This window comes from Glycine soja, chromosome 6 (assembly GCF_004193775.1).
Source record: "Glycine soja cultivar W05 chromosome 6, ASM419377v2, whole genome shotgun sequence".
NCBI lineage: Eukaryota > Viridiplantae > Streptophyta > Magnoliopsida > Fabales > Fabaceae > Glycine > Glycine soja.
The window spans coordinates 7218700-7234998 of record NC_041007.1 but is presented as its reverse complement, the minus strand read 5'-3'; the positions used below and the strand labels follow the sequence as shown (position 1 = coordinate 7234998).

The window sequence follows — 16299 nt, the reverse complement described above, 5'->3', positions numbered from 1 at the left end:
GAAATTTACGAACTTCATTCACAAATTTAACTCTCAAGAACCAAATTTTAAACCAATTAAAATTTTGATGACAAATTTCTTCTATTTTATACACACAAACAATCATATAAAATATAAAACTAATTTAATTAAAAATTTCATAAAATTTATACATTGAAACTGCTACAAAAAATTACTTAAAAATAAATAATACAAATTATTTTATGGGATATTACGAAATAAAAATATAAAACTAATTTAATTAAAGAGTTACTAAAAAGTATACCTTCTAACTGCTATAAAAATATAGGTTACAAAAATTATAACACAAATTATTAATTTCAAAATTATAAACCTAATTCAAATATTTAACTTCAACCAAACAAATTTAAAATAGAAATCCCTACACACTTACAAAACTCAAGGCTCTTTCTGTATTCAGAAAACTCTAAGTCACTGACCACACACAACTAGAGCTCTCAGCATACAATGAAAGAAGAAAGAAATTTCTAATTTGAAGCCGTGAGCAATGAAAGATTTATTTCTAATTTGGAGCTGAAAACGTGAGTTCAAGTTCAAAACGTGAGCACTGGTATTTATAGCCAACAAACTGCCATTGGTGATGGCTATTTCTTCTTGTGCAACCCGCCAATGGGAGTTGCAACTTGCAGGCAACTCGCCAATGGCAGTTGCAACTCCCTTTTCTGAAAAGCAAGCTCCTGCACCCCTGCAAAAGCGCCTGCACGCCTGTACCATGGAACTCGCCAGTTTGACTGGCGGTTCCCAGCTGCTTCTGCGTATCGCCATTAGGACTAGCGACTTAGGCTCTGCACGGTCATATCGCCATTGCATCTGGCGGGTTGCTCACTGACACCGGTTTGGGTCTTCCATGCACGTAAAAAACTGCCCCATGCTGCAATTATTTTAGAAACGACCCCATCTGGGGAAATAGTTTCTAAAACTACCCCAGATGGGGAAATTTGCCATCTTTGAATGTAAATGTGTTGGGCCAAATATGTGGTTGGTTAAGTGGAATTGGGAGTGGATTTCCTAAACAAGATTTCGAATTCTAAGTTTTTTAGAAATTAATCATAACAAAACTTATAAAATTATTTTAATCAGTAAATTCTATAAAATAAATAATATACTATTCTTGTTCTTTTTCTATTGTCCTTTAAGGTAATAACACAAATTGAAAAATATAATTAATATCTTTATTTATATCAAAATTATTTGTGTTCTATTTTTTTTATTATCTCTTATTAATTAATTTTTCCGTAATTTATTACTCCAATATTTCCTCTAATTATTATTTCTCTTTCATTTAAGATACATGTATAAAACATTTAAAAATTGATGATATACGATAATGTTGTCTTAACAGTAAATACATACATGAATAAAAAGAAAATTTACTTTCAAATAGACAAATAAAAAGGAAAGGAATATTCATAAAAAAAGAATATTAACACATTCTTTAATAATACTTTTTGAAGCTCTTTTTCATCACTGGAGTTCTGAAGTGAATTAGCTGCCACGCTGAATTGCTGGAGTAATTTTTTCTCTAGCTTTTTCACACGAGTTTCTTTTTATTTTAATGTATCTCCTCCCACTTTAACAAACTTTTGTGATTTCATTACTTTAGCTAGAAATTGCTGGCAGGGCCACCCTTAATCCCTCATTAAAGTCGGGTTTGCTATTCTAACCGTGTACAACACCAGAAAGCAGCACCCCGAGAATCATGCTTGTAGATAAACTAGAGATTGATTCCAAATACATGGTTTACGAAATCAAAAACACTTAAAAAGTGAGCAATCGCAGCTATGAATAAAGAATTCCCTTCGATGCAAATACACAGCTCACCAATCTTGTCTCTATTGCAGAAATTAGAAACTCGGTACTTACAATTAATTTCCCGATATGGGGACAATCTTATAACAATATTATTCGATGTAAACACAAAGCTCACCAAAACATTTCATTTTTTATAATACAAAGACAGATGGATGCGGAAGAACACATTGAAGAAGGATGACCCAAAAAACACAAACGAGTTAGGCCAAGCAGACACAGGGACCGACCTCATGGAGACTTCAGCTGTTTCAACTATGCAACTAAATATTACAGGATCATTAATCCTAAAAGGTGAGGATGTTTCCTCTTATTCTAAAGGAGAAAATAAATCAGTATGATCAATGAAATTGGGGTTAGATTTCATTTCTGGTTTTGTTCGACCTTTGCTCGAATCTTCTCCTCCAAAACAGATATTTCCGTCTCAAGGTTGAACATCCTATTCAAAGCATGCATGTTCTCCAGTGTCTCACTAAGAGTCCGGCTGTCGTTCCCATCACACCTTAAATGTTGCATTGGACCATGAAGCAACTTGTTAACTATACCCCGACTAAGATCATCCACAGCTCTCCGTGTTTTCTTTGGTATATCATCACCCATCTTACCTAAGCACTTCTCAAGCTCAGCAAGCCTGATTCTTTCAGCATAAGCCCTCAATTTCTTAATAGTAGGAACAGTTTCCAGCGAGTCCCTCCAAGCTTCAAATTGCTTAGATTCTTCAGCAATGATTGCCTGTGCTTCCATTGCTTTTCTTAGACGATCCTCTTTATTGGCAGCCACAACCTCTTTAAGGTCATCGACATTGTATACTCGCACAGACTCAAGGTCTGAGACACATGAACCCACATTCCGGGGAACAGAGATATCAATGAAAAAGCGACGGCCTCCAACATCTTGATTTGCAGGAGGAAGGTCCTTGACATGATGTTTCAAGAATAATGGGCTTTCTGAAGCAGTACTGGTGAAAACTACATCTGCTTCGCCAGCACAGGTGAGCATTTCTGAAAGAGGTTTGTAGATAATCTCAATATCCTTCAGTTCTTCACGTATTGCAGCAACTCTCTCCTCAGTTCTATTGACAACCACCATCTTTTTGCAACTTTTTGCCACCAAATGTTTGATCACAAGCTTTCCCATCTTGCCAGCCCCAACAACCAACATCCTTGCATTATCATGTGAGGCTTCAAGTAGCTTCATATAGGCCAACTCAACGGCAGCTGAGCTAACAGAAACTGCCCCAGAAGCAATATTAGTCTCAGTTCTAACCCTTTTCCCAACAGTAATTGCATGCTTGAATAGCCCACTAATGTTTCTTCCAAAGCCACTAACTCCTTGTCCCACTTTGACAACTTGCTTAACCTGAGCAAGAATTTGACCTTCCCCCAAAACAAGAGAGTCAAGACCTGCTGATACTTCAAAAAGATGCTGCGTGGCATCATTGTTGTAAAGTAAAAACCGGTGCTGGCTAAGCTCTGAAACATGGATGGAACTTGTCTGTGAAAAAGGACAGCATTTTAAATATTTAGCCATGCACTACAAATACCATCTGTGAAAGAAACTCAACGCTTACTTTTGACATCCATTCCATGACTTCTTTGACACCACGATGTTGGGACAGGGCAACAACATATATCTCCATTCGGTTGCAGGTGCTCAGAATAGCTGCTTCTTCAATATGATTAAGACTACACAGCTCTGCAATAGCTCTTGGCCATTCGGCTTCTGGAATGGCAAGTTTTTCACGCATTTCCACAGGTGCAGTGTGCACACTGAGCCCAATGACAATAATGCTGCTCCTTTCCTTTGTATATCCTGTTAAAGTTAATTGCATGAATTATTTAGAAGCTGCAACTAGAAAGTTTCAGATAATTAATCAGCACAAATCAACCAAAGAAAGCCATGTAGTCCTGCCTTTGTTTATTTCCTAGGGTATAAATATCCTTCAGGACCTTGCCACAGTTCCTGAAAGCTACAAATCTATAGACTACAGTTTAGATTCATAATTGTGGTCATGAAGCACAAAAAGCCCAAACAATTGAACCTTCAAACTTCATTTCCTTCTTTTTTTTTTCTTTGTTAATCTTTTTAACAACATAATCAGAAATGACCAGTAAATGAAAACTGCAAACAAGTTTGAAACAAGAATAGATCTCCTGGAGTGAAGCAAACCATCAGCGACAAAAAATTAAAAAAGAAAGAAAGAAAGAAAGAAAACGTTAAGGTGCAAAACTTGAACCTTTAAATACAAAGGAATAGCTTGCATACTAATTAAATAGTAATAATATGATGCCAGGTAAAGCTGCAAGCTTCTAACATTTCAAGCCTTGAAAAGTATTCAACGTTTAGATTAAACAGTGCGATCGCCCAATAACTCCAGAGTTAAGTATGTGAAGAAATTCTCTGCAGTCCAAAGACTAATGCCCGTGCTTAAAGTTATTTACACCAGAACCATAAGGAAAAGTTTAATTCAACAAAGAAAGAATATAAAATTACGGGGACAAAATTCGCATTGATGGGGAAATGGAGGTACCCAATTGACCAAATGTTGAAGGCAAAGAGAGAAAATGGAAGAGGACTTACTATCAGCTGCAGAAATCTTGAGCTGCTCAAGAGCGGTGGCATTATTTGGAGCAACCGATGATGCATCAGAGGCCAGAGCGTCGCAGCGAATAAACCCTCTCTGAATGAGGGTTCTTCTGTTTTGGCGGGGAAAAGTGGTGAATGATGCCCTTGAAGGCGATGGTGAGGAAGAGGAGGAAGAGCATTTGAGGAATAGGGCCTCCAATTTGGGAGCGGAGAAAGTGGTTGAAACGGCCATTGTGGAGTCAGAAGAACCCTAACCCTAGAATACACAGAGAGAGGAAGGGAATGGAAGATGTTAAACGAGAGAGGGAGGGAGAGGAGGGGCAGTAGAAAAAGGAAAGGGGAAATTGCAAAATTGAGTTGTGAAATGTTGACCCTCCTTCTCTCTCTCTCTCTCTCGGACTCAGTTTGGTCTTTGGGCGGGTGGCGTTGATTCGAAAAAGGGTATGTGTTGTGTATAACGAGAGATTTCTGAGTTCTTATTGGCGGGTGCTGCACATGCTTTATCCACACTCCTTCTCCTCCTCGCTTCTCTCTCATCTCTTTATTGTCTTCATAATTGGAAAAAAAAACGCATTTAATCTTTTTGGGTAAACTGTGTTTTAATTCTTCATTTTTTAAAAACAGTTGATCATATGACAGGTCATTGAGTTTTTGTATCATAGATATTCTTACGTGATTAGAAACTAAAAGTAAAAATTGAAATATATATATATATATGGATCAAAGAGATAGTAAATTTTGTTTATATTCATTTGAGTGATCGGTGAAGAAATGAGAGAAAAAATATGTAATTGGAGGAAAGAAATGAAAAAAAAAAATACACCTGCTTTATATATTTTTTCTCTGGTTGGATTCGAGTGTAGATTTTTTCATAAACTTTGCATAAACTACTCTTATAAGCTATTTTTGAAAAGTTTATGAAAATAAGCTAAAAACATCTAATGGAGCTGTGGTAAGATATCTTGTAAGCTTTTTCCAAACCCTTTAACAAACACTTATAATCTGAGTCCAAATAAGTTGGTTATAAGCTCTTCCAAACAGAGCCTAGGTCTTAAAAGATTTTTCTTACATGCAAAAAGATGTACGTGAAAATTGAACTTGGGTTGGGTTTAGCTAAAACATGTGTTAGTCCAAAATATCCCTGTGTTGTCTTCCCAAGTGTGCGTGAGTATAAGCTGTCAAAATGGGAAACTCAACTCTTACCAGGCCCTAACCTATGTGATCCGAGGTAAAAGAGGTCCAAAAAAGCAAAAATTTAACGTAAAAAAAAAACTCAACAAGGCCAAAAAAAAGATATAAGATCCATGCGTTAAAGATAATCCGAGATGAATATGAACTAAGATATTCTAGGTAAGATCAAGCTAAAAATCTCTAATTAAGTTCAAACCACAAATGCCCTAATCATGATTAAACTAAAGATATCTTAACCAATGATAAGTGGAAGATGTTGTGACAAGGTTGAACCAAAGATACTTTGATTAAATTTAAACTAAAAATGCTTTAACTAAAATTGGAATGAAGTTATTTTATATAGATAAAGTTGAAGATATTTTTCTTACGACCCAATTAAATTATTTTAACCGATAATGAGTTAAAGTTAAAATTGTGTCAAATTTTATATATATAATCATGATGATAATAACACATAAACCAATAGTTAAATCAATAAATTTAATATTAATAAAAAAAATTATAATTTCTTTTTTACAATATTTGACTCATAATATCTTTTTCTTTTGAATTTTATCAAATTATTGAAAACATACACCACTTTAATTTTATTTTTTTAGTCACCATATTATTGTTGTGGATTATAAAGTATTTACTAATTTTATCCATGATTAATTTTTATCAGAAATCTAGTTAACCAATAGTAGGTGTTTCTCCCATCATATTTTTGTTCATCTACAAAATTGGAATTCAAGATATTAAATAAGGAATCCAAGACTTTAATTTTGATTTGAAGCCACCTAAAACGTTTGGTAAGAAGTAACTAAAAACATATTGCTTGGAGTGATCATCTTCAATTGTCAAGACCAACAATAAGTTTCCATTTTTAGGATGAAGAAGATATAATAAAGAAAATAAATGGGAAAATGGGCAACCATGGAGTAGCAGAGTTTCATTACCAAGCAAGTTGTCAAGTTGATTCAGAAATATTAGTCCAACGACTGCCATAGGCTATCAAAGCCCAACATCTGTATATAGTAACGACAGTCTTGCCTTGATATCAGTCCAATGGCTGCTAAGGTCTATCAAAGCCTAACATCTGTATATAATACCATCGTTCTTTTGTCCTTCAGCCTTATGAATTAAGCATTTATGTCTGCTGTACACAAGCTGATGAGATATGCCTCTACACATGTCTTTCTAAGGACCTGACTAATGCTCCATGATTCTCATTTTTTTGCATCAAATTATGATTATGATTAGGAATTGTGTTGAATTAATTGGTAAGTCTTTTGCTTGAAATTACCTTCTTTCCATTTATGTTCAGCTTTCTGCCTACTTCTCGGGCCCTCATTGTTAACTCCTCATGGCCCATGGTTTCCAAAAGACATTTGATCTTAGCGTGCGCGCTGTGTAGCCAACTATGCGCGACCTAGAATTTGGTATAGCAATTCATAGTTTTTAAGTATTATAATTATAAAATAAAATAAAGGCACAAAGCTGCTTAGCCCTTTTACAGTTAATTCATGTTGAGATCCTTAGTTTTGCTTATAATTGTTGCAAATTTTTCTGCCAGCATGGTTACATTTTTAAAGAAATTATCATCACGAAGTTACAGAGTACAGGCTATTGTCAACATAGTTTGCCCGTAATTTTTGGTCATCCTAATATTTTAAATCTATAGTTTTAGTCTTTTTAATTTTTAATTGTAACATTTAATTCTTTAATTTTATAAATTTATAATTTTAGTTCTCCTATAAATTATTAACTAATAATTATGATTATCAGAGATATTAAATTAATTATAAATTAAATTAAATTTATTAATTATTTAACAAAAATTAATAAAAGACTACTAATCCTAATGCGACGTTAATATCAATGGAATCACGTGTGATAGTGAAGATATAAGAGGTGTTTGCATATAAGAGTAATAACAAAGTGTTGTAGAAAATTATGATTAATAATTTTTTATTCAATTTTTTAATAATTAATAATTTTGATTAATTTATAATTAACTTAATAACTCAATTAATTATAATTCTTTGTTAATAATTTATTAGGAAGATCAAAATCACCAATTTATAAAATTAGGGGATCAAATATTACAATTAAAATTTAACAAGAGAAAAAATTATGAATTTGAAAAACTAATGACATCAAAAATACAATTTAACCTAATTTTTAATCGAAGTATTGTAGAGTCTCAAACGCGAAAATTGCCTTTTTCAAATGTTTGGAAGATAGACAGGTAAGCATATAGTTGAAACTTGAAAGGTAAGAGATTTTGGAGCCCAAAAAAATGAACTTGTTTTGCTAACACAAATTGAGCATTCTTTATTTTGTATGACTGAACTGAACTTTGTAGTTGTGAATTACAATTTTAACATAGTTATTTTCAGTGAAATTAGCTGCAGTTTTGGCAAAAAATAAAAATGTTAAAACGCTCACTTTGCTCAATGTGATCTTGATGAGATCCAATTAATCTTCACATAAGACGAAATTAGGTGTTATTAATTTATTTCTTAAATTAATAAGAAAAAAGGATTGATTACGTTTCACATAGAAATTGCAGTGGTCCAAGAATATTTAATAATTTTGTCCTCTGAGCAGGGTAAATAATAGTGTTTTGTTTTTTTCAAAAAACGGAAAAAAGGAACATGACATGAGTTGAGGCTGAGATGATCTATTACTGTGCAAGGAATGAGGGGGTTCTGAACTTTGGATTAGTTTAGCCACATTTTTTTTTGTTTTTTTTTTTCTTGTTCTGTTCAAAGAGAACCAGGCTTTGAAGCTCTAAGTTAGAGTTATGGGATGAGCCCTTGTAAATTACCAGGAGGCCTGGACTGGGCCCACATATAATACCAGGAGTTATAGATTGGGTCAGAAATGCTATAGACACCGAGAAAAATAGAAATGGGTTAATTGGTGTTCACAACTATATTCTCACCCCAAATTTCTCTCTTGCCGTCCTGTTCTTTTACAAAAACACAGAGTGTGTTTGTTTCAACTCATACATATTTATTTTCAGCAATTTTTTTTATAATTACAGTAAATATTTATTTCTATAATTACACTGATTTGTATTTTCCAACATTAGATAAATTTAATGTGATTTAGTTTTATTTTATTTTTTTAATTAAATAACATAACGGCTATGTGTAATTTTTTTTCTAACACGAGTTAAATATATAATTCAAATATTCATTATTCTTTCATGCATGAAAAATTATTTATTAATTGTTATAAGAGTTTAATATTCATACACTTTTAATGTTAAAATTTTTATCGTATTAATTAATGAGTTATAAATATAATTTTTAAAATAATTAGATATTTTTCAGTATCAATTATCAAAATATCATTTAATTAACTTATTATTACTTACATCAATTAAACCATGGTCAGCTTAACCGGAGGAGGCGAACCAGAGGGGGGGTAAACTGAAGCCTAGTGTCATATAAAAGTGTAGGCACGAAGGTGAATGACAATTGCATTGCATTAAGCGTTGAGAACTCAAGAAATGGAGAGAATAACAGAGAATGGATCAGATAGTAGTGTGAGTTTGAGGAGAAATACATCTAACAATGGGCGTCGAGGGTTGCCAATGATCCAAACGGATTCCGAAGTGTGCCACGACGACAGCACCCCTCTCAGCAACTCCAATCCATCAGGTACCTAATTATTAATTAATTCACACTCCCGTAGATTAACGGTTTTTTACTTATACTGGAGTGCGTGTTTCCAAGTTGTCGTGTGCTGGTTCCATGAGGAAAGTCGGGTCACAAATCTGAACGGGATTTAATTCTCTGGTACAGAACTTCATTCTTTATTGTTTCACAACTATGCTGCCTAATAACAGAGTTCCGACACTAACCAAACTTTCTTCAAAATTTACCATTTTCCAAGATGCTATTAGTATTTAATGGATCATTGGATGCACCAACCTTTCTCGTTGGAGTAATTTTTGAAAGATTGACATAACTAGTTAACTAATGATTGTACTTCTGACATGTGAGTTCAGGTTTATGTGAATGATCAATTTCTGAATTGGGATCCAGAACACAGAATCAAAGTCCGAATAGTATCTGCAAGAGCTTATCATTCCCTATTTATGCACAATATGTGAGTAACGAGGCAAATTACCTCTCTTCTACACTATTCTTTGAGCATTACCAGATAATTCCTACACTCTTCAGAACCAAGTTTAATAGGCACTAAAAATGCTAAAAGAGTTAGATACACAAGTGTGATTAATACAAGATAAAAAAAAATAAAAATTTGACAGGTGCATCCGACCCACTCCTAAAGAGCTAGAGGAATTTGGAACTCCAGACTTCACTATATACAATGCAGGACTGTTCCCTTGTAATCGTTACACACACTACATGACTTCATCAACTAGTATTGACATCAACATTGCAAGGAAAGAAATGGTCATCCTTGGCACACAATATGCTGGGGAAATGAAAAAAGGTCTCTTTGGTTTAATGCACTACCTCATGCCCAAGCGCTATATTCTCTCCCTGCATTCCGGGTCCAATATGGGCAAAGATGGCGATGTTGCACTCTTTTTTGGATTATCAGGTGCAGATAGATGAATAGATGAATACCTTTAAATAGAGGAGTCATTACCTGACTATCAATGTTTTTTATCTTGTTGAGTTTTCATCAATACCTTTAATACTGTAATCCTCGTAGGTACTGGAAAGACAACTCTTTCTACCTATCAGAACCGGTATTTAATTGGAGATGATGAGCATTGCTGGAGTGAAAATGGGGTGTCAAATATTGAAGGAGGTTGCTATGCAAAATGTGTTGATCTTTCAAAGGATAAAGAACCAGACATCTGGAATGCCATCAAATTTGGGACAGGTAACAATCTTTTATTCAACAAAATAGTTATCCTTCATAACGTAAACACTCTATGCCTATGGTGCCACCCAACCTAACAGAATTACTTTACCTGCCTCTGTTTGCAGTACTCGAAAATGTTGTTTTTGACGAGCATACCCGAGAGGTAGATTTCTCGGACAAATCTGTGACTGGCAAGTATAATAAAATAAATGTGATCAAGTAGGGTATGTTAAAGGAAGCAAAAACAAAAAACAAAAAAGCTGAATCCTATAGATGGACTCTAGTACTAATGCTTTTCAAAACCGCACATGTTGATACCAAAAATTTGGGATTCATGCTGAATAATAGTTTGGACCTTTCGATTTTGCAGAGAACACTCGTGCAGCATATCCTATTGAGTACATACCCAATGCTAAGATACCGTGTGTTGCTCCCCATGCAAAGAATGTCATCCTACTAGCTTGTGATGCATTTGGGGTGCTCCCCCCAGTAAGCAAGCTGAACTTGGCCCAAACAATGTACCATTTCATCAGTGGCTACACAGCCCTGGTACTTATGATATCTTTCATTTCTATTACATACCTTCATTACCGTCCTCTAGTTATTTTGATAGTTAATTTAATGCATGAAACAGGTTGCAGGGACAGAGGATGGTATAAAAGAACCACAGGCTACATTCTCTGCTTGTTTCGGGGCAGCATTTATAATGATGCCCCCTACCAAATATGCAGCAATGCTGGCCGAAAAGATGCAGAAGCACGGGGCTACTGGATGGCTTGTCAATACTGGCTGGTCAGGAGGAAGGTGTGGACTTTTAAGACAAAAGTATCTGCATGGCACTTTTCTTCTTGCTTAAACTAACTTTTCTTCCCTATAAATTGGCAGTCATGGATTAGGCAATCGAATTAAGTTAGCGTATACTAGGAAAATCATTGATGCTATTCAGTCTGACAAGAAGACCTACCAAGATACACTCTTGAAACTAGCAAGCCTATTCAAGAAGAATTTTGATGGATTCACGACCTACAAGATAGGAGGGGATCAAAAGTTGACTGAAGAGATTGTCTCTGCTGGTCCTATATTCTGATGAGAGCACTTCCAATTTAGCGAAACAAAAATGAAGTTCAAAAGCATTTGGTGATTACTTCTACTTAAAGGTTTTCACTGTATTTAGCTTGCTTGACTATAAGACGATCCCCTTATTATTGACAAGTTCGACAATACGTAAATCTGTTAATTTGCCAGTGTTTAATGATTGAGAATTTCGGACTTGTCAGGTTACAGTCCCTACTTTTTCCTTAGAATATTTATCCCCTCATCAACTCGAGAAGGATACTTGCTAGTTTTAAGTTGTCACTATCACCGACAAGAAATCGCTCTCGTTTAAGAATGGTTATCCCCCCTAACGGTACTAATATGTGATTCAAGGCAAACTTAAAATTGCTTACAATAAAGCAGAAGAAAGAGAATAAAAAGCTATAAAAGCACAGCACCGGTCTAATAGTCAATTGAGGGTGAAAAAAAAAGACTGACTCAACAGAAAGAAATCGAAAATTAACTTCCAACTTTCACTAAACAAATCAAGAGCTTATCAGCTCTCTAATCTATGAACGTCCGTTTGTTTTTCAGGGCTGGACTAATTAAATTGCTAACTGTCCACAGCAAAGGAAACCCCTGTTATACAAAGGAGTCGGGAGAACGGCAAAAAAATTCTATTGAACAAGTCTTAAATTTGTGCCAAGAAATAATCTCAGCCTTTCACTCCATATCAACGCTGCTACTAAACTAACTCTTCAAAAACCACCACAAACACAAGTAGTGGCTACTGGTTCCGAGCAAAACCCAGTGGTAGGTTTGGTGAATGCAAGGGGAACATCCTATTATGCATCTCCAAAATATATTAACGGCGAATGGATGTTCTCATTTCACACAATTCATTAGAGCAATACGGGGTTTACCAATAAGCTGTGTGGCTGGTATCAGACCTTAAAATCCTTTCATCAAGTCTCTGAACAAGGAATTGCAGTTATAACAAATAATTAGACAAGGCTAATCTCAAGCGGTATCAAACTTTTTGCCTACAAATCATAACATTAAGACACCTCTCTACAACTTCACTGCCAAAATAAAATTTGGTTATAGAAAAAAGCAGTAATTAAAGACAAAAAGTTTGCTGAATAATACAAAATAACAAACTTGAGTATGTTGAATAGTTCTTGGTAAGCAATGGAAAAATAAAAAATTTCCAACAAAGGCAGATGCAAGAAGAGAAATCCAAGTGAATAAAATTCGGGAAGAATAATATTAGTCATAAAGGTGATAAACGCAAAACTTGGACCAAGTTTACCCAAACTTCATTTTCTTTGTACTTGCCATCATGTCTAGAGTCCAAACAAGCGTTGTCCTTTCTGGTAGTTTCAAACAATCCATCATTATTAGCCTATAAATTTATCATCGATAGAAAAGAGAAAACCCTTTTTAACCGACAATTTGATTGAGAATCAAGCTTAGATCAAAATCACTAATTCATCAGCCATGTTGCATATGCAATATATATTAATTTGCCAGAGTATGTCAATATCTGCGGATACATAAGGAAGATCCTGTAAATTTGTGGTCAAACAGCTCATTTTATTTCCTTTGACCAATCAGGTAACAAAATTATACTTCTACAGTTTTAGCAAGACATGCTAACTAAGATTCAGTTGATGTGGTTGCGGTGTCATCTTTGTGCTTGATCATACCAGAATCAACGAGGATGGGAACCTCTGCTGCAAGCCACGGTGCAAGACCTAAGCAAAGTGCATGTGCAATACCAAATCTGGGGCTGTAAAAGAATGTCAGGCACGAAAACATATCATTATTTAAATTCAGTAAAACGTTAAGAGGATGCTCACTAAAATCTTCTATCACAAAATTAATGTCATTTGATCCCCAAAAGTAGTTCCTTTATCTTCATAAAGAATTTTGCAGTTTTAAAACATAGTTAGGTCGCGCAGTCAAAACAAAAGAGATTGCAACAGTAAATGAAGCAATCTCAAATCATCATTATAACATCACTCTTGAAATTGAAATAGTAAGCTCCACTTCAATATTCCGCTACAGTAAAATCAAGTGTTAATGTGTCATATTAAGCTATCTTAATGTGCCCTTGCAAGCTGCAACAACAACCTGAGATGTTCAAGTAGTGATGCAGAACGGATACGTTTAGATACCCTATATATGTATATTATCCAGCTTGATTGATCAATAAGATCATTTAACTAAGGTTCCCAGTTGATTATTGTTGGGACCTTGAGCGTTCTAATTATTGAAACCCCCGTTAGTTCCTAGTTCTTCTTGGTCCATTGTACACCAATTTCATATTCAGAGCAAGGTACTATTTCCACAAATTATAAAAAAGAATGGCATAACAAACCCTAATAATCTAGCATAACGATGCTTCTAGTTTAGTGTAAAACCCATTCCTCAATTCACAAACAAGCTCAATTTATTATAGTTTGTTCAGAAGAATAGCATACCAATTTTTGGCCCAGAGAGGCTTGAAGTGCACAGTCAAGCAGATCTTTCCACCCCTATACATCTGTAAAAAAGAGGGACCAATTAAAAACGTTGTAATCAAATAAAAGATATATATAAAAAAAAAAGGAAGAAGAAGAAGAAAAGAACCTTTTGGGTTTTGCCATCCAATTGAGGGAGTTCGAGTTCGGGGGCGGTGGAAGGGTAAGTGACGGGGACATCGAATTGGAGGTCGAATTCGTACTTGAGGAGGTTGTGAACGTACCAGCATTTACCGGTCCAGCGAGTGCCTTCCGGATTGGCGGCGGAGATACGGAACCAATCGTTGTCGTTGGACTTGTTCATCTGCGTGTACGCTATCAGAGCCTTGTACTCTTCCTTAAGCCTCTGCGTCCATGCCGCTCCGTCTCGTGGACCCGCCTTCGTCGTCAGCAGAGGGATCTGTGTCAGCGTCGACTTCGTATTCGGGTCCCAACCTTCCATCTCTCTGCTTCCAACCTACGCTCACTTGCCTTACAACAACAATAACAATTCTTGTTCCCTTGTTCGCTCTTTTATTCCGGGAAACTAGCCTATAATTGTAATTTCGCTTTTCAGTTTTATTATATACGCTATGTGCCTATGTGTTATCTAAACACAAATTATCATCTTATATCTTTATAGATCTATATCTTATTTTCTTAATTTGTTTTTTCAACTTTACTTCTCAATGTACATGTTCAAGATAAACATTTATTTTGTATGATTTAAACTTAGAATAAATAAACATATAACTTACATTGTAATCAATATATGTAACAAGTATTTTTAATACATAAATTGTATTTTAAATTTAATAATGAATGTTATTTTAACTATTAATAGTTTTCTTTAAAAATATTGGTAATTAATTTAAAATAAAGATAAAATATTAGAAAATATCTAAAAATGTGGACCAATCTATTACAAGCTGGTCACCGTCTCTAACACATTCTTTTAAATATGCATTTTTTTCGTTAATTGAAATTAATTTGTAATCACAAAATTCAAATCTTATTTAATTACTTTCTCTCCTAATTTTATAGCTTCAATATATGTTAACCGGTAAGAGTGTGTATGAATAAGTATATTACTAACCTTTCTCTTACAACTTTGTTAGTTTGTATTCAAAGTGGAGTACAAATGGTTTTAAGACAAAGAAATTATCATTTGTTTTATGTTTGCTTGAATAAAAAAAATCAATAAAGAAGAAAAAGTTTGAAGGAACTTCATTATACTTATTTGCTTTTTTTTAATTTTCTTTCAACTCAATCAAACATACCATTAGAGTTCTTATTTTTAACAAAAATATAACTAACCTTTATTCAATAAGAAATAAAAAAATATAAAACTAAAAACTTGAAAGGATATTTGTGTCTAAATAAAAAATAAAATAAAAATTGTAATCAAATTCTAATATGTACTATTCTGCTAAAATATTTTACATAATTGTAGGAAACTAAGAGCCTAATAAAATGAAATGAGATTCCTATCAAAATAAAACATCACAAACTCACATTGTAATTTTTTTAAAGTAACTGCTAAAATTAATATGAACAACTCATGGGATTTGTTTTTTTTACAATGTACCTCTCCCATAGTATGTTGATAGTCATTATTTTCAAGTAATTTTATGCTTATGCACTTGAGAGTGAGAGATTTTGTATCATTATATTCTTATTGGATTAATCAGCTTAAGATTCATAGGTTCGAATGTCAAACAATCAACACAAATATGACATTACTATATAACTTATGCTGGACCTAAAAAGGAGGACAAATTACACTTTTCACACTTGAGTGTTCTTGGGCCAAGTCCCCTCTCTTTGAGACATGATCTAGATGCAAGAATAAACATAAAGAGGCTCCTAATTTTACTATACTATGAAAGCCACATAATTTTCATTAGACTTTTATTCATCGCCTAATTGAGAAATTACCTTCATGTTTCTTTGAAAGGCTAATCACTTTATAACTAAACTAAATAGATAATCATCACTTTCATTTTTATGATGTTGAATATAATTTGGTGAATGGTTGAGACAATTTGAAGAGTGTTTAAGAGGGTTTGAAGAAAGCTACGAGCATGAAAAATCACCATTATTATAAACCATTATTGATGTATGTTCTTTTAATCCATACTCAAACTCACAATAATCTTTTACTTCTCCTTCCATTCTCTTGTTTTAATAGACAAATTAACCGTGTAAATGAATAATGTATTTGTTGCTCTTATGGTTCAATATTGATCTATTGGTAATATATTTTTTGATGTATGTTATATTTTATTTTATTTTGCATAGTGTTTGCAACACTATC

The 16299-nt window shown here is 34.0% G+C and overlaps 3 protein-coding genes across 3 annotated transcripts; 1 reads left to right on the top strand and 2 right to left on the bottom strand.

Moving 5' to 3' along the window:
- Positions 1-1830: 1830 nt before the first annotated feature.
- Positions 1831-4930, bottom strand: LOC114415209 (glutamyl-tRNA reductase 1, chloroplastic-like). Its single transcript, XM_028379801.1, has 3 exons — positions 4411-4930; positions 3401-3642; positions 1831-3324 (listed from the first exon to the last, which is right to left on the bottom strand). Exons 1-3 carry the CDS (start codon positions 4646-4648, stop codon positions 2194-2196), a joined length of 1611 nt encoding a protein of 536 aa, XP_028235602.1. The 5' UTR covers positions 4649-4930; the 3' UTR covers positions 1831-2193.
- A 4179-nt stretch (positions 4931-9109) lies between these two features.
- On the top strand, positions 9110-11714 carry LOC114414249 (phosphoenolpyruvate carboxykinase (ATP)-like). The gene is made up of 9 exons (XM_028378549.1): positions 9110-9145; positions 9216-9260; positions 9611-9711; positions 9875-10173; positions 10288-10461; positions 10569-10634; positions 10814-10992; positions 11078-11247; positions 11329-11714. The coding sequence occupies exons 1-9, from the start codon at positions 9110-9112 to the stop codon at positions 11528-11530; spliced, it is 1272 nt and encodes a 423-aa protein (XP_028234350.1). The 3' UTR covers positions 11531-11714.
- A 1236-nt stretch (positions 11715-12950) lies between these two features.
- Positions 12951-14506, bottom strand: LOC114415208 (ubiquitin-fold modifier-conjugating enzyme 1). The gene is made up of 3 exons (XM_028379799.1): positions 14113-14506; positions 13965-14026; positions 12951-13270 (listed from the first exon to the last, which is right to left on the bottom strand). The coding sequence occupies exons 1-3, from the start codon at positions 14443-14445 to the stop codon at positions 13138-13140; spliced, it is 528 nt and encodes a 175-aa protein (XP_028235600.1). The 5' UTR covers positions 14446-14506; the 3' UTR covers positions 12951-13137.
- Positions 14507-16299: the final 1793 nt, after the last annotated feature.